The sequence below is a fragment of the Drosophila hydei genome, unplaced genomic scaffold, assembly GCF_003285905.1.
Source record: "Drosophila hydei strain 15085-1641.00,03,60 unplaced genomic scaffold, DhydRS2 tig00008122-arrow-pilon, whole genome shotgun sequence".
Lineage (NCBI taxonomy): Eukaryota > Metazoa > Arthropoda > Insecta > Diptera > Drosophilidae > Drosophila > Drosophila hydei.
Window position 1 is genome coordinate 4,672,561 of NW_022045833.1, and position 17,989 is coordinate 4,690,549.

The 17,989-nt window shown below is 44.6% G+C and overlaps 1 protein-coding gene across 4 annotated transcripts in view; it reads left to right on the top strand.

Moving 5' to 3' along the window:
• Nucleotides 1-17,230, top strand: part of LOC111593806 (protein prickle) — a 71,946-nt gene extending 54,716 nt beyond the window's left edge. For 2 of the 4 annotated variants that reach the window (XM_023306831.2, XM_023306832.2), the window contains exons 2-6: nt 10,555-11,107; nt 12,956-13,069; nt 14,380-14,508; nt 14,582-14,785; nt 14,878-17,230. In XM_023306831.2, coding sequence (XP_023162599.2) covers nt 10,555-11,107; nt 12,956-13,069; nt 14,380-14,508; nt 14,582-14,785; nt 14,878-16,710 — 2,833 coding nt within the window. In that variant the 3' untranslated portion in view covers nt 16,711-17,230. Of the gene's footprint in view, nt 1-10,335; nt 10,453-10,554; nt 11,108-12,955; nt 13,070-13,702; nt 13,757-14,379; nt 14,509-14,581; nt 14,786-14,877 lie in introns of those variants that run through there. The other 2 variants (XM_023306833.2, XM_023306835.2) reach the window with 2 other exon arrangements.
• Nucleotides 17,231-17,989: the final 759 nt, after the last annotated feature.

The following is a 17,989-nucleotide window of genomic DNA, read 5'->3' on the forward strand; positions in this document are numbered from 1 at the left end:
AAAAGTTGACAGCTGAATGACATGCTCCACGCTCAAATATTTCATTGTTACACCTATTTCTCTCCAACTTTTTTTGTTTAAGAGGCAGGCATGCGGCTACAAATCACTTAATGCATTTCTCTCGCTAATTAATTAAACATTTAGCGCATACACACGCACAACATGCAGCCCATAAATTTATTGCCCGATAACCGGAGCCAGTAGCAGAGGCAATGAAAAATGAAAAGAGAGAAAAAAAAACGGCGCGTAATTTTCATTGACAGCTTCACTTTGGCGAGCCTTTGCATTTAAATTGCCTGCATGCCACTCGCTGAGGCACTTACGCAGTGCGAGGGAGACAGCTAGAGTGAGAGCGGAGGGAGCAGTGGGCATGGTGCAAGTTAGGGAGCTGGTTGTTGCATTAACACTCTTTGCATTCCTGCCTCGTTAGCTGTTGAACTTGCCAGCCCAAGTTGGTGGCCAGGCTTTTCTGGTTTTTTTAGTCGCAATGCAGCAATGTGGCAAGTGGCAAGTGGCCAGCCAGCAAGGCTGCGCTGCAAGACGGCGGCGTTCATTTCTAATCATGATAAGCGTTTTTGGGGCCGGCAACACGACGACACGTTGCGCATTATCATTGTTTGTGTGCATTTGATATTATGTAGACCTTATCGAGCACAGCTACTCGACCAGTTCAATACGCACACAGCAAGCGGCAGAGAGAAGCACAGCTATTACTATCTGGCATTAATGTTTCCTTCTGAACATGGGCAGCAGCTATTAGGAAACGAAACTGTTATGTGTTGGAAAAAGTCTAGAGAGATTATATGCTGAATGGAAACGAGAAGAAATGTCTTAAGGAAATACGATCTATTTTGGCAGAATCCATGTGTGAAGAGAAATCGATAAATAATCTTGAGATGGATGTAAAGAGTTAGAAACGGCGGGAATAGAGACAGGTCTAGAGACGCTTATACAGAGCATCGTGTACATAATAGATACATAGAAAACGTATGCTATATAGTCTCTTTACTTACTCGTATGTATAGCAGAGGAAGCAGTTTCGATCATTTGTATGCCTGATTGATAGCTGCTGCAGCGTGACTTGAGTGAATTCCTGTTGACATATATATGCGAAGCAATTATGAATCACAGAGCTTACCCAGTTTTTGCACAGTATTACAGTTACAGCGAGGCCATTAGGGCTCTCTCGGTGTCTTTGTTTTTAACTGCTTATCCTGGGCATTTGCCGTTTATCAGTGGACATCAACTGCATACATTATGGACTGTCATGCGCTCATAATAAAAAGCAATTAGCAGCTAATTATGTGGCATGTTTAGTCTGGCTGGAGGTTGTCAACATACCAGAGAACAGTTAGCCAGGCCAAGTTCAGCTGTTATGCGCAGTTACCGTTTGACTTTGTCAACATTTGCCAAAAGTTTCGTCGCTTAATTTTGAGCCAGTTGTCGTCATGTTGTAGTCAACAAAAACAACAACAACAACAACTCAGCTGGGGAAACAAGCTGTTGTAGAAGAAGAACTAGTCGGAAACCCAAATGCAGACACGATGCTGCTCGGTTGGAGTTCGATTTCAAAAGACGCAGCATCCAACATGCTGCGCCGACTGCGTAGGCAGCAGCAGCAACTCCTACTGCGCCCGCTGCTCTCATCTCGGTGCGCTCCTACTGCACTGCTTTGGTTTTGTTAATGGCCAAGAAATTAGATTCCGATTGCAGTTGACCATAAATCAAAGCCAGGCAACTTGCACTCTGGGAAATAAACCGCGGCAGCAAAAGCGGCTTTCTGTAAATCATATTACGGTTAATTTGTGAACAGTTTTGTTAAGGAGCCTCGCACATAAATCATCCTCATCATCGACTACGTCTCTCCCTCAACATGTTTAGCGTCTGCAAATGTCATTTATAATTGCGGTGGGGCTTTATGGCTCGCAGAAGACAGGTGCCAAGGTTTTAATCAAATGATTTATGCAGCTCTAATGTGGGTCTTGGGTGTGAAATATCGAAATAGCTTTCAATACTTGAAATGCATATCTAAATGGAGCTGTTCAAATTTGAATGCCATTGAGATAGCTCAAGTAGCTTAAGACTCTGAATGTGATCGATTTCCATTTAGCATATTTTTCTAATATATATTTATGCGATCAATATTTGATTGTTTTCCAATCTACGTGACCTTCAAGTGCCTATTTTCTCATCATAATCATTAAACACTAAAATTGAAGCATTCAATCAACATCCAGTCAAAACACTCAAAGAGGATGCCCTCCAGCCAAGGTCTGCAAATACAATGCGATGATAAGTTAAACGTTTATCCTAAAGATTATGTGCTTATGTCTCGACTCTGATGTATTCAATTGAACTTGGCTGCTTCGAGTGCCAAAGGTGAACCAAATATCAATCAATGCCAATTTGTTTAGCAAACACACACACACACACGCACACAAAAAAGTCCAAAAAAAAATGATGAAAAAAGTTAAGATGAGCCGCAACGAAATGTTAAAAGCTAACGGATACACAAATGGATGGCCCGAATGGTTGGCCAGCCAGTAATTATGGTCAAAAACAAAATTGAGCATAATCACCACGCACTGAGGAAGCATGGATGTATCAAAATAAAAATCGAAGCAGCCGCATAATTTATAATAGCCCCAAACACGAAAAAAATATGAAGATGGTATGAAGAGGAACACGAGTTGAACAAAAGGCATAAAAAGCAAAGACACGGCTTCAATTAAAAGCAACGAGCGAGCGAGAGATGAGAAGAAAAAAAAACAAGTTCATAGACCAAAGACAACGACCGTTTGCTGGCATTGCTGATCGTTGGATGCTAAGATGCTGGGAGGCTGTGCTGCCTCTAGCTAGCCGTGGGCCCGTTGGAACAGCAGAGCGAGAGGGAAGGAGAGGCTTTTGTAGAACCCTGGCTATATTCAATCAGTGGGCGACCCGAAACAAATGCATTTCAACTTTTTGATGAATTTACAGCGAGTTAAAAATTAATTAGAAGCTAGCCGAGAGCAGCAACAGCAGCCACAACAAACTAACGCGTCCAATCAATTACCATAGTCAACATTATTGGCCGTTATGTCAGCAGCATTGCCTCAGTCTTCAGCACCCTTGGCTCTCCTCTCTTTCTCGCTGTCTCTTTCGACAAGCATTTAGCGCGCCAAATTTGCATTGATGATGCAATTTTTCAGGCAGCAGCAGCAGCAGCGACTGCAAGTTGAGCTAAGTGCAGATCTGAGTGCAACGTTTCCCTGCATTTTCCGACGGAGAGTTCTGAAACCTGCTTTTGTTTCTAGCTAACACTTCACTGGGCCGCAGACGAAGATCGTTTCAGTTGTTGTTGCTGTTGTTGAAGTGTTGTGGCATCTTTGCTTCGATGTTTGCCGCGCAACATCACACACACACACACACACACACACTGGCACACACAAATTGCTGGCATAGTTGTTGCTGTTGCAGCAGCTGTGAAAATTTGCACGCTCGCAAAACAATTTTCGTTGCCGTTAGCAGAGCAGCCAAAGCCGAAGTGAAAAGCTAAAAGCCAAAGCGAAATGTTGCAGCAACATTTTTGCCGCCTGCTGCAAATGTTGGCGACAACAAGAACGGCAACAGCAACAGCAACAGCAACTGCAACAACATTAATTGGTCATCAGCTTTGTTACCAAAAGATAAGCAAACAATTTGTTCTCTGCTTGCCTGGGAGCTAGACACGCCCACCCCCCTCTCTCTCACGCCCCTGGGGCTCCTCATCGATGGTTGCTGGTGTGAAAATTTGCGTTCTGATCTGCAAGAATTATGCAATTATTCTGCCTATGCGCGACTTTCTAAATTGAACATACAAATTAACAGCTGCCTTTCATTTACAGTTAGTCATTTAATTGATTTCTCTCTTTCTCCCTCGCTCCATCTCTCTCCCTGTGCAATTAGTGCCACTTGGCGTATGCGCAATAAATGCAATGGCCACACGCAGTCGAAGAATGGGCCACAGCATGGGCTCACTCTGACTGCGGCAGACATTCTTAATCAACTTTTAGCTGCTGCAGAAAACAACAAAACGAATAAAAAATAACTTCAGCAACAGCAACGAGCTGGAATTTTTACCAGCCATGGAGCGGTACGAGTACGAAGTCTGGGTACGACTCGCTGCCAAAGTCAATAAAAATGTCAACACGCCAAATGTCATGTTGACAGCGACTGTAGCTGGGAGGCTGTAGCTGGAGTTCGAGCCAGACACAATGCGGAGAGAAGGAGCCCGAGGGGCAGGAGAAGCGGGAGTAGCGACTGGTTCACCGGGGCTTAGATGAAGCTGTGCTACGTGTGTTCCTTCCATGTTTGCCATAAACTTTACGACAATTTTTATTGACAATTCAAAAATCGTTTATGACAATCGCACTAGTTGTGAGCGCGCTGCATGCGTTTTAATAAAGCTCTGTATTGTAGTTAGTTCTTGTTGCTGCTGTAACTAGACGTGTCTGTGCATATCCTAGTTACTCTATGTAGTTGGGTCTGCTTTATTATATATTCAATTAAAAATATAATAAAAATAATACTCGTGTTTTCTCTTCTAACAGTTGTTTATAATCCCAAATATAAAAGTATTTTATTCAAACTTAACTCACATCCTTCATATTAGATTTATACATCTGGCTTTCCACCTCTCCACCTTCCACCTCAGTCTTGTCTCAAGCTCAGTTCTCGCAAATTTTAATTATAATTATTTTTATAATTTTATTTTATTTTTGTTATTTAAATATTTTAAATTGAAAGATGAGATTTAAATGTAAGTTTCACCTTTCACATTTAATAAATTTGCTAAAGTTTTTTTTTTCTTTTAAATTCTAAAATATTTTAGATACAAATTTTTTTTTTCTTTAGACTTTTTAGTTTTTTTTATATATTTTTAAAATTTTTTTTTTTAATTCTATTTTTGTCTGAGCCTCTTATAAGACCAACACTATTATCTGATATATTAAATTTCTTAGAGCTAAGCTTTTAGTCATATCTTAATTTTTTATAATTCGATATTCTTTTTAAAAGAGTATTCTGGAAGGAGTATTAAATAGTCGACTCTTGCTTACCGAATTGCCCTTAACTTTGCCTGCAGCTGTAAAACAATAAAACGCAACAGACGCTGCCGCTCGCAGGAGTCGCACAGGAACCTGGACAATAATTGTTGCTGTTATTGTTGTTGTTGCTCTTGTCGACATCGTAAACTTACTAAACAAGTCTCACTGGTCAAATTCCAGAGACGACATTTAAGGGACCACCGGTCCGGGGCAGAGGGAGAGAGAAAAATTGAGCTATGGAAAACTAGCGTGTGGAAACTTTCGCCTCCAACAGCATTAACCCAAATTTGTGGGCACAGCTAACCGCACAACCAATTGTTGCTGTTGCTGCTGCTGCTGCTGTTGGCCATGGCTCAGATCTAGGGGCAGCCATTGAGACGTCCGTCTTTGCAATTTGTCAACGCGTTCGCCGTGGCGTATATAATGATCATTCATTTAGATGCCAGCCGCCAGATAAGCGGCCCAGCTAAATATAGTATAGACGCAAAACTATAAGCGTATATATATATATATATATATATATATATATGTATATTTATGTATATGTATATGTATAATGGAGATGGCGAGTGCTTAAGCTGATGTTGCCACCACTTGACATGGTCGTGCAGCTGCAATGGGCAACAGCAGAGGAGTGTAGAGGCAAGGCGCGGCAAGGTGAGGCGAGGAGGTGGTGCGGTTTATCAATGGCAACGCTTTGAACTAGTTTTAGGGCGCGAAAGCATGAGCCTAGAGCTCAAGAAGAAGTGGAGGCAACACAACCAAGTGGGAAAAACCAGTTTTTGATCGTTTTTTTGTTGTTTTTTTGGTTCAACGACTGCCAAAGTGAACCCTTTCAACTGTTGCTGCTGCTGCTTCTTCTTCTTCTTCTTCTTCAAGTTTATGCTTTGGCAATGCAAATACAAATATTGGCAACAGCTGCCCGCAGGCCAGTGGCTGCCCGCATTTATTATACACAAGCATGGCTCAAGGGCTTGCAACACAATAAAAAGTTGCGTTTTATAGCAACAGCGGGCAGTTTGGCAACATGTTGCTAGCAACATTGTTGCAGCGCACGCAAATATCGTGCGTATTTGCTATGGCACTTTCCATTTTCATCGACTAGCTGCTAGTTGCGACTGCTCTAATGGCTTAATACAGCAAGCAGCGACTACAAATTGAAACTTGGCCACAATTGCTTTTGGCCAATTTTACGCAATTCGCCGCACAGTCAACAATAAATTTGCAAATTGCAAAAATGTGGCGCGCAAATGAAAAGAAATGCAGGTCGCCAACAGCACAACTGCCAACTGACCGCACAATAAATTCAACAGACTCCAGCTCCAACTCCTGGGTAGCCAGCTGCAGCCTCCTCTCATTTTCCTGGCTGCAGCAACAAATTTGTTGTTTAGGCACAGTTTTGGCATTCGCTTCGCTTTTCATTTGTATTTTCAGTGCAGTGCCAGGCGAAGCCAGATGAAGCCAGGTTCCCAGTTGCCGTGTCTGCTGAATTTCGAGTCCCAGCTCTTAGTTCCCCAGCCCGTTTGTTTGGCTTGTAATTTGAGTTTGAATGCGGCTGATTTGACAGCAGCCAACACTTTTGTCTGCCCGCCGCTGGCATCTGTCTCCAGCTGTGACTGCGACTGCGCCTGCGACTGTGACTGTGACTGCACGTGCAGTGGTTCCCCTTTTTGGCTATCCCACGCCAATCCAATGCAACGCCACGCATTCTTTGCAGCCTTCTCCCACTCGCCTCTTCTCTCGGGTACAGCGTTTTGCGCTTTAAAATGCAAATGTCGACGCTCCATAAAACAATGGGGCAAAACTACATTTTAGCTGGTTTACTGACTGCCAGAGTCGAAAAATCTGCGCAATTAATTTGCGGGGCAAACCGCAACAGCCACTCGCACCACCTTCCACAATATATTGACACATCAGCAACTGCGCGCATAGTCAGCGAACTAGAAATGAAATTGCAATCGCTAAAGCGGATGCGGCTGCGGATGCGGATGCTGAAACAAAAAGAATGAATTCGCCTGGTTAAATCATCCGGGCCAGCAAAAAAAAAAACAACAAAAGGGCGGCCACATTGTTTTGATAAAACGCCCGCATGGGCACACACACACACAAATACTCACAGGCTATATATATATATATATATATATCCCAGTTGGTTACGCCCATCAGCCAAACGCTTGGCCAGGAGGAAGTCAATGCTACAGTTACATATGCGCAGACAATGCACAGTTATCCTTTGATAGATACAACAACAACAACAACTACAACAATTGGCATAAAATGGTGCGTGCTGTGGTTGATATAAGGCGAGCATTTGATTCCCCTACAATACAATTCGTGGATACTTTAGGGACTTCAGGCATTTGACTTTGCATTGAGAGATATTTTTGTGATTTTCGTATTGACATCTTATAAATTAAGCTTTCAAAATATTTTGATTGCATGAAGAATATCCTTGTATATTTATGTGTCAGCTTAAGCTGTATCGCTCACATAAGTCTGCATTTAAAAGTTATTAGTCATCTGTTGTATAGAGTTTGATATTTTACAATACTATAATAAAAATAAATAAAATAAAAAATTCCATTCAATATAAGAAAATATTAATTGAATGATTCCTGATATATATTTAAGTAAAGAAATACTTCATAAGATAAACCAAGATCTTGAATAGAAAGACTTGAGACGTGTTCGTTCATTTTTATAATATATATTATATTAATATTGTGCTTAATATTTGATTTTTTTTGATTTTTTAAAATGCATTCAAATCGTAGATTTATATTATATATAATATAATCTTATATATAATTCTCTAGAAGTATCGTCATATACAGCTTATAGCTTATAAACTGAATATATTGAAAGCAAGCATAGCTACAAATGAAGCTTGATCAATGTGCCTTACTGCAGCGATCATTGTAAGCTCTTAAAAGCTCACCAATACTGCTACTATGTCCACACACACATACAAATATATACAGACAGCCAGAAGTCCCTCGACAGTTGCTTGCAGCGCATTTTTTGGGGGCGCAGCTAGGATAACAATGTCAGCAGTACAACAAAATGACAAACAGCGACAGCGACAGCCCAAGGGCCCGGAAAGCAGACAACAGCAAAACATACAAATACATATATGTATATAAGTTAACACATAACATTTAATATAGGGTATTTCATAAGTTTATAATCAACCCTCGCTATCGCGTGTTTCGTAAGTTAAGAAACAGCCCTCGCAATTGCGACACTGCATACTTTGTATCAGCGCGCTATAACTGCAATGGTCAGCGGCGGTAACCAGATACTTTTGTTTACTGCAAGAGTTTCCGTTATTGCCTAAGATTGCTGAGTCGGCTTGCCGACCATGACATTGTGGTGTGATGCGAGTTTTGGCTTAGCTTAAGTGAAATATTCTATGTAGCTAAAAATCAGTTTTGCATTGAAGTTTGAAGAATAAACCCGCACTACTCCGGCACACCGCCGTAATCAAATTGTTATATTTCTGATCATTGCTGAGCCACAAGGCCAGTTAATAGAAAAGGGGGTGAAGTCAAACCCTCCAACATAATCATCATAAGAAGATTATAATTACCCGACCAACGCTGGACCTGCCACCGACGCCTAGCTCATCGCTGGACCAGCAACTTATTGATTAAGACTATAAATACCCGATCAACGCTGGACCTGCCACCGACGCCTAGTTCATCGCTGGACCAGCAACATATTAATTGGCGCCCAACGTAAAAAAAAAAAAAAAAAAAAAAAAAAAAAAAAAAAAAAAAAAAAAAAAAAAAAAAATTTTTTTTTTTGGAATTTAAATCATAATTTCATATTGCGATTGCCTGACAACGTCATAGCCGAATGCGATGGAAAAACCCACACACTGCAGAGTTGCACCGCTTCACCTGGAGCCACCTTTTGTCGTCTGGCATTAGAGAGTTCATGTGCCAAAGAGCTCCATGCAGGTGGCACGGCACACTGTGAAATCCAGCCGAGCAACCTGGAAATAATCACCCACGTAGATGATGGAATCATCATTCTTAACGACGGGTTCGCAAGGATCCAGGTGGATAACGGCACTGAAATCCAAGTACACGGCACGCATCTCATTACGTTCGGGGACCGAGTCGCGATCAACGGGACTCTGTTTTACAACCACAACAACGTACGCAATAGAGTCCCGGGCATTGCCAACTCTCCCTTGCTGAACATCACTGCCAGCCAAGATGTCCTCAGCCTCCCTTATCTTCATCGTTTAAATGAACGTAATTTGGAGGAGATACAGCAATTCAAGAAAGACGCCGGAACTGATCAAGCTTATCGTGTGGCATTCATCATTGGAGCTATATGCTGTGCTTTAATCTACATTGGCCTCACCCTTTGGCGGTTCATCGACGCAAGGAAGTCTGCGAAGCAATTACGAGAAGTCGTCGCCGGAATTGGGTCGGCCGAGGGCGGCCTTACACTTGAAGGGGGAGTAGTTAACACATAACATTTAATATAGGGTATTTCATAAGTTTATAATCAACCCTCGCTATCGCGTGTTTCGTAAGTTAAGAAACAGCCCTCGCAATTGCGACACTGCATACTTTGTATCAGCGCGCTATAACTGCAATGGTCAGCGGCGGTAACCAGATACTTTTGTTTACTGCAAGAGTTTCCGTTATTGCCTAAGATTGCTGAGTCGGCTTGCCGACCATGACATTGTGGTGTGATGCGAGTTTTGGCTTAGCTTAAGTGAAATATTCTATGTAGCTAAAAATCAGTTTTGCATTGAAGTTTGAAGAATAAACCCGCACTACTCCGGCACACCGCCGTAATCAAATTGTTATATTTCTGATCATTGCTGAGCCACAAGGCCAGTTAATAGAAAAGGGGGTGAAGTCAAACCCTCCAACATAATCATCATAAGAAGATTATAATTACCCGACCAACGCTGGACCTGCCACCGACGCCTAGCTCATCGCTGGACCAGCAACTTATTGATTAAGACTATAAATACCCGATCAACGCTGGACCTGCCACCGACGCCTAGTTCATCGCTGGACCAGCAACATATTAATTTATATATATATATAATGAAAAAAAAGGAAGAGCCGTCGATTTGTTTGTGTAAGCGCTGTGAAGCGTATTTGTACTTTCATTTTGATGCGCAGTTACAGTAAAAAAACGAAGCCTTTTTATGGCATTGCACAAACTAAAATTGACAGCTTGTATAAATTGAAAAAATATATTTATTAAATTATATATATGCTACATGAATTACAAAGGAAATCACATTATTTTGCGGTTTCGTAATTCGTTGAAAATATGATTTGGCTTTGCCTGTTCAATTATAAATATATTTACCACAATTTCCCAGCGGAAAGCACAACCTTTAACCCGCCATGTAATGTGATGTGAAAATATTTTAATTGAGTTTGAATTTCGCCACGCCACAAAAATGCCAATAACTAAAGATTGATGCCCTCTCCCTCTCTGTTCTTTGCAGGCCCATAAGTCGCACTCCACTGACGCAGATCTCGTATCTGCAGAAGATACCTACGTTGCCGCGCCACTTCTCGCCCAGCCAGGCAGCAGGGCCTTTGAGCACACTTGTTGGGCTGCCCAGCAGCTCATCGGCGAGCGCTTTGTATGCGGCACAGAATGCGGGCATGTTGCCCACATCGCCGGTGCCGTTGCAGCGGCATCAGCAATACCTGCCGCCGCATCACCAACAGCTGCCGATGTTGCCTCCAACGGTTGCCCAGGCCAAGTACACGAATGCACACCAGCAACAGCAGCAGCAGCAGCAGCCACATCATCAGCATCATCAGCTGTCGCCGGCGCTGTCGACGCCATCGCCGCCTTCACTGCTGCATCATCCGGCGGTGAACTCGAGCTCCTCTTCCTCGTCGGCAGCAGCAGCAGCGGCGGCAGCGCATGCGCCCTTCCTAGCCGGTCCGCACATGCAGGACATGCAACGGCAATCGCACTCGGACGATGACAGCGGCTGTGCGCTGGAGGAGTATACCTGGGTGCCGCCCGGCCTGCGACCGGATCAGGTGAGTTGGCAGTGCCTAGATCAGTGATTTGTGTGCGCAGATAAGCTGCGTGACTCGACTGGCCGTAGCTTCACTTGACTTCACTGGACTTGACTTGACTTATTGTGCGTGATTTTGTCACTAAAATAGTGGGGCCAGAGCTGTTCATCAGCAGGCCATAAATCAGTCAGACGACCAGCCGATAGCAAATGCAGCTCGCGTCTCTCATCTCCAGGCGGCAATCGAGCCTGGACTCTGACATCTCTCTAGCAACCCTCAGCGTGTGGGCCAGCTCGAGCTGTCTGCATATTGAAAATTAGATTGCGCTAATGAAACTCCAACTGCTGCGGCCCACTCGTTGCCGCAGCAGCTGTTTCAACTTGTTAGCCATTTCTCAAAGCGACTTTTATGGCCAATTCAATGGCCAAAAGAAGAAAAAAAATTGTATTTCAATGATTTTTTTTCAATTATTTCTTTTTTTTCGGCTGCCTTTAACGCCACATAAATTATTTGCGTAAAATATGCGCCAATGCCAAATAAATCTTGCGCAATCTTTTCCAGCGACCGCGGCGCCCAAAAGCGCACTACTAACCATTTTTTAGGGCCTTATTTTTTGTGATTTTTGCAACCTAGACCAGTGACAGATAGCGCAGGCTGCAGCTGGCCCTCGAACTGGGCACTGGGTCTAGACCCTGCCCAAGAGACTTTGACATGCTGACGGAGCCTGAGTTGCCATTCGGAATGCATAGAGTCGCGTTAATCCCGCTTAAACTGACACCGCCTATCACATGTCGAGCAGGCAGACGTTTAAATACCCTGTAAGCGCGCGAGGTATGGCAAGAGGGTAGATCGAAGAGTAAGGCAAGCTGCGTATATACATTAACAGCTATGCGAAGCAGAAGGAGATATTCTAAGAAGAATTCTTCATTAAGATTTGCCTCTAGTTAAAAGTATAATAAAGTTCTAAGAGAACTTAAATATCTTTATTATTAAATATAACATTTTTAGTTGTGTTAGCTCTTTCATACTATAGCTATAGCCTCTAAAGCCAAAGTTAGTTAAAAATAAAGGCTGGGTTACTGAGCAGATCAGACTCGAATACCAAAGATTATGATAAACAAGAATTAGCAGCAGATCAGGATAAGCAATCAGATTAAGGAACACAGAAACAGAGAGGGGTGTGAGCCTTACTAGTCAATCTCTTAGTCAATCGATTTCAAGCTTAAGTACAGGGCATCTCTTAGTCACACTTGCTATCTTAGCCAGCAGACAGTGCCATTGGTATATTGTATTTTTGGCAAACGCTACAAACAGAATTGAAAATTTATTTACAGCCATTTACGTTGACGCAGCATAAGCCATGTGTCAGTCAGTCAGTCAGTCGGGCGGTCCGTTTGTCCGTCTCTCAGTCCGTCTGCCTATCACGCAGGCCCGTTGGCTGCCTGGCGGGCCGTTGGCTCAGTCTGTGGTCATTTGCCGGCAGATCGCATGCTTAAGTTTCGCGGCATTTGAAGAGGGAGAGAGAGAAAAGAAAACGTGGCCAATAAACTGAGCAGCGGACTGCAACGGCTTAGAAGTTGACCGAGGCAGCACGTTGCGCACCTTTCAACCTGGCCAAAATGGCCAAATCAACGTAATAAAATCAAAAGGAGAAAATCTTCCAACAAGCCAAGCAACCTGCTGTGCGCCATTTGACAGGCCTCCAAACTTCATGATGATGACGACGATGATGATGAAGATGATAATGCTGAACTGTTGAAGCCTAGCTTAAAACCCTTTTTGCATGCATTTAGCTTAGAGTTTAGTGTGTGATCTTTACTAACTCTCTCTTCCTCTCTCTCTCTCTTTCTTTTCTTTTCTCTCTTTCAGGTCCGCTTGTACTTCTCGCAAATACCCGACGACAAAGTGCCATACGTCAACAGTCCCGGCGAGCAGTATCGTGTGCGACAATTGCTGCATCAACTGCCGCCGCATGATAACGAGGTGAGTCTATGCAGTATCTGTACAGCGCGCACCACTGCAACCCACTGTGTGTCCCTGGGGTGACTTTGGCTAGTGAAACTGTCAATTTCGTGGTATTTATTCAAATGTGTGCGCATTTTATCGTGATTGAATGGCCTCGTGTCCTCACAGCGACAGCTCGAATTACGACCGAAAAAGGCATCGAAGTCAATGCCAACTATTTTCCCACACATACCCACAGACCCTAAATTGTTGTTGTTGTTCTCGCTGTTGTTCCTGTGCCTTTTAATTAATCAAGGAAACAAGTGCAACTAACTGAACTGCACAGCCCTGGCGAACAAACCGCAAAACTACGACAAAAATAAACAAAAACAGAACGCTAAAAAAACTCAATCGGGGATATAAGAAACTTGAATACCTTACAAAAAATATTTATGATATAGACTGGCTTTAAAAGAATAAAAATTAAATACTCAAGTTGATATTAAAGGAGTCTAGCAGGCTAAGCAAAATAGGTTTAAGGAAAATCTATGAAGATTATTACTCGATTAGAATTTTAAATATATTTTCACAGATATATTTAGCTGTAGAACAGCGCAGCTGCATTTCAATCATACGAAGTATTCCCTTTAATGCCATGTCCAGTGCTGCGATAGTATAACTCTTTTTTTAGGGTATAGAACTTAGGTTGAGCGGATTCCCACAGCTGTATGTTGGGGCATATCAGTTACCATTTTAGCATTTTAGCATTTTAGCATTTACCACTTTTAACCACTGGCACTAACTGAGGGGTTGCCATGTTAACGAGTTGCCGACCAGGCTTTGGCGCTGGGTGTGCGTATCTACCTGTGTGTGTTTGGTTGTGCGTATGAGTCTGCGTGTGTGTATGTGGCAAATGCCCAAATTCCAAGCCGAAAGTCAAATCAAATTGTGCGCTGCTTCAACAAAAAAGAGGCAGCCCAAAAAAATTTGCATACAACACAAACGAGACGCTGACCACAAGAGTAAGGGCAGAAGGCAGAAGGCAGTAGCCTGCTGCAGCTGGACTAGATGCTAACCCAGTTGATGGGCAGCCTTGGCTACCGTTCGCTGTCTGCGGTTGTCTGCCCTGCCCACAGGCCACTCGACTTTGAGTTGGAGCTGTGGACGCAGACTCAAGCAGACAAACAATCTGCGCCCCGTAGCTGACTTCTTGGAAAGATCGCTTCAGCCTGCCCACCAACAACAACAGCAAGAACTACTTGAACATATGATTTGGCTGTCGCTCTCTCTCTCTCTCAGTCTGTCTGTCTGTCTGTGTGTCTTAAGAAACGGTTCTTCTGTCATTGCAGGTTCGTTACTGTCACTCACTGACGGATGAGGAGCGCAAGGAGCTGCGTCTGTTTTCCACACAGCGCAAACGTGATGCACTTGGACGCGGCAATGTGCGACAGCTGATGAGCGCACGTCCATGCGATGGCGTAAGTATCTAGTAACTAGTTGCCCCACCTCCCAATGCCAAACTTTCATTACAATTGCAATTGCTTTTGGCAGTGCGACGAGCTGATTTCCACTGGCGACATTGCGGTCTTTGCCACGCGCCTTGGTCCCAATGCCAGCTGGCATCCGGGCTGTTTTACGTGCTGCATTTGCCGCGAGCTGCTCGTGGATCTCATCTATTTTCATCGCGATGGTCGCATGTATTGTGGCCGCCACCACGCCGAGACGCTCAAGCCGCGCTGCTCAGCCTGCGATGAGGTAAGTTTGCCCGCTCCTTCTCCACAGACTCTTGTCCCCCTTGGGGGTGCGAAGCAAAACTTTTTGCTCAACAGCAACAAAACTTTTCACAGATTATCCTGGCGGATGAGTGCACTGAGGCCGAGGGACGCGCCTGGCATATGAATCATTTCGCCTGCCACGAGTGTGACAAGCAGCTGGGCGGCCAGCGATACATTATGCGGGAGGGCAAGCCGTACTGTCTGCTCTGCTTCGATGCGATGTTCGCCGAGTATTGCGACTACTGTGGCGAGGCGATTGGCGTCGATCAGGGCCAGATGAGCCACGATGGTCAGCACTGGCATGCCACCGACGAATGCTTCTCGTGCAACACCTGTCGCTGCTCGCTGCTGGGTCGCGCGTTTCTACCGCGCCGTGGCGCCATCTATTGCTCGATTGCCTGCAGCAAGGGTGAGCCGCCGACGCCTTCGGATAGCTCCGGCACTGGCATGTATACAACGCCCACGCCGCCGGCGCAACGCATTCGACCACAACAGACGCGCATACCGAGCAGCCACGCCTCCAGCTCACCGCCCATGTCGCCGCAGCAGCAGCAACAGCATCAGGCAAGCTTCAACCAGGCCATGTACCAGCTGCAGAGCCAGCAGCTTGCTGCCGGCGTGAGTATTAATGAGATGCCCAAGCAAAGTTATGCCACCTCTGATTCGGATGCGGGCGTCGTCAAGGACCTGGAGCAGGTCCATCGGGACTTTACGGACTTCTCTAGCTCGCAGAATATGTCGCCAGGCGACTTCCAGCCGAATCTGATGCCCAAGCCCATGGAGCTGCAGCGCGATGGTGTCTACAACTTCAACGAGATGGCCACCAATTTGGATGCTGCATGGCCCGCTAAGCCGCCGCTAGGCGCCACGCACAGCTATCAGCTGCAGCGGCAGCTGCAACAGGTCACCAAAATGGACAACTCCATCACCTCCAGCATGCCAGAGCTGGGCGTGGCTGGAGCTCAGCATATGATGCAACACTTTGCGCAGCAACTGCCGGCACCGCCGTTGCACGCCTCCGCTCAGCAGTTCCACGCATCGCAGCATGAATATGCAGACATAATGCACCCGCCACCAGTTGGTGAGCTGCCCGAGCTGCCGACCCCGAATCTGAGTGTGGCGTCTACTGCGCTGCCGCCGGAGCTGATGGGCTCGCCCACACACTCTGCGGGCGATCGATCACTGCAGACGCCAATGTCCACGCAGTCGGCTACGCAACCGCCGACGCATCCCGTATCGATTTTAAGCGGCGCCAGCTCTTCTTCACCCATGAGCGGCGAGCCTGGCAAAAAGAAGGGCGTGCGCTTCGAGGGCATACCGGATACTCTACCGCGCTCCCGCAGCTACTCTGGCAATGGAGCCGGCACTAGCGGAACTGGAGAACGGGACAGGGATAGAGACAGAGACAGGGATAGGGAGCGGGACAGGGATCGCGATGGCAATCGACATGGGCATGCCCATGGACATGGACACGGTTCGCGGCGTCGTCGACGTCGCAAATCCTCGAGCCATCATCGCAGCGGCAGCGGCCATCGTTCGCATTCGACCACGCGCGCTGACACCTATGCGCCGGCCCAGCCGCTGTCCTCCTCCTATCAGGGTCCGCCCTCGGTGTTGCAGGTGGCCGAGCACGAAGCACCGCACAAATCACCGCGCCAGCAACGCGAACGGGAGCGAGAGCGCGAACGAGACAGGGAAGAATCCGAGGAATCGGATGTGTGCTCCACCTGTTCGTCCAGTTCGTCCAGCTCCGAGGACTACATGATGATGTATCAACTGCCACAAAGGCGACACTATGGCGGCGTACGCGTCAGCTATGTGCCTAACGATGCGCTGGCCTATGATCGAAAGCGTAAGCCCGCCGAGCTGGCTGGCGACAAGGACAAAAACTGCATCATCTCGTGATCCAAGCCGGAGGGCATTTTAATTAGCGCTGATTGCGCGCGCGTCCTGCCTCTTAATAAATGAGGCGCCGCAAGCGCGAATTGCTAACGAAGCAACAGAAGCGGCAGCAACAGCAGCAGCCACCAGGTGGTCATCAATTTACTCACACACATAAACATATTTGGAGTCTACAGACAGAGAGCAGAGAGAACTCATATCCCGCACTTTTACAAAGCAATAAAGTTCAACTTGAGATTTAAGGCGCCTAGATATTAAAGCATTCGAAACTACAAAAACAAATTACAAATGAAATATGAAAATACGTTAAGGAAGCCCTTAAAGCGAGGGCTCTTCAATACTGTTCCAAATATAGTACATTCTACTTAAGCGAATCAAACTAGCCTAGGTATACTCTAGATATATCAGCTATTTTTTATAACAGAAACACAAACACACACACACACACACAAATGGTATAACTAGCTATAAGACAACAGAGTACTATGAAAATAACCTAGACACATAATAAGGTATATATATAATAACTATATATGCATATATTTATATAATCTACTATATATATTTAACAAATTTATATTTATTGAAAATTTAAGTAACTATTTACACACCAGATAAGTCTATCTGATTTGGCTAAAGCAAAAACTACAATAATTTTAGATTAAGAGCTAATTTTTAATAAAGAGTTCAAAGCAAAAACAACAACAAAAATATGAAAATATCAAATTTTGTTATATGCAATTATAACAAATGGTTAAGTGAACTAGCTTAAGTTATTATCCCTAAAATCATACTGCCATAGTATGATGCCCTGCCTATCAAATTTTTCTTGAATTTTCACTTTTGCTTACAGCAATTCCCTTTGAAATTGATTTTTGTACAAATATTTATATACCCTTGCTTCCAGCTTGTTGCCAATTATTTGTGCCAACAGCACGGCAGCTAAAGGTAAGCTTAAACCAGCTTAAGAAGCGGGCTGCAACGGGGGATGTTCTCAGCTGCGCTAGTCAAATATTGAGTTAACGCGAATAACATTTGAGCTCAAGTATAAACATAGAGAGGGAGAGACTAGATACGAGCTGCGAGCTACGAGATGCCAACCAAGTTGAAGAACTGGCAATTGGAGAGTGTTGCGATACACACAGTCAAGTTATCTATAATTATGCATCAGATAATGAATATAAATTAGGCGCATGTCGAGCAAAAAAAAAATAAAAAAAAACTACCAGAGCCAGCAGCTACATGGAAATTAAAATCGAAAATAAAACGATGCCAGTTTTGT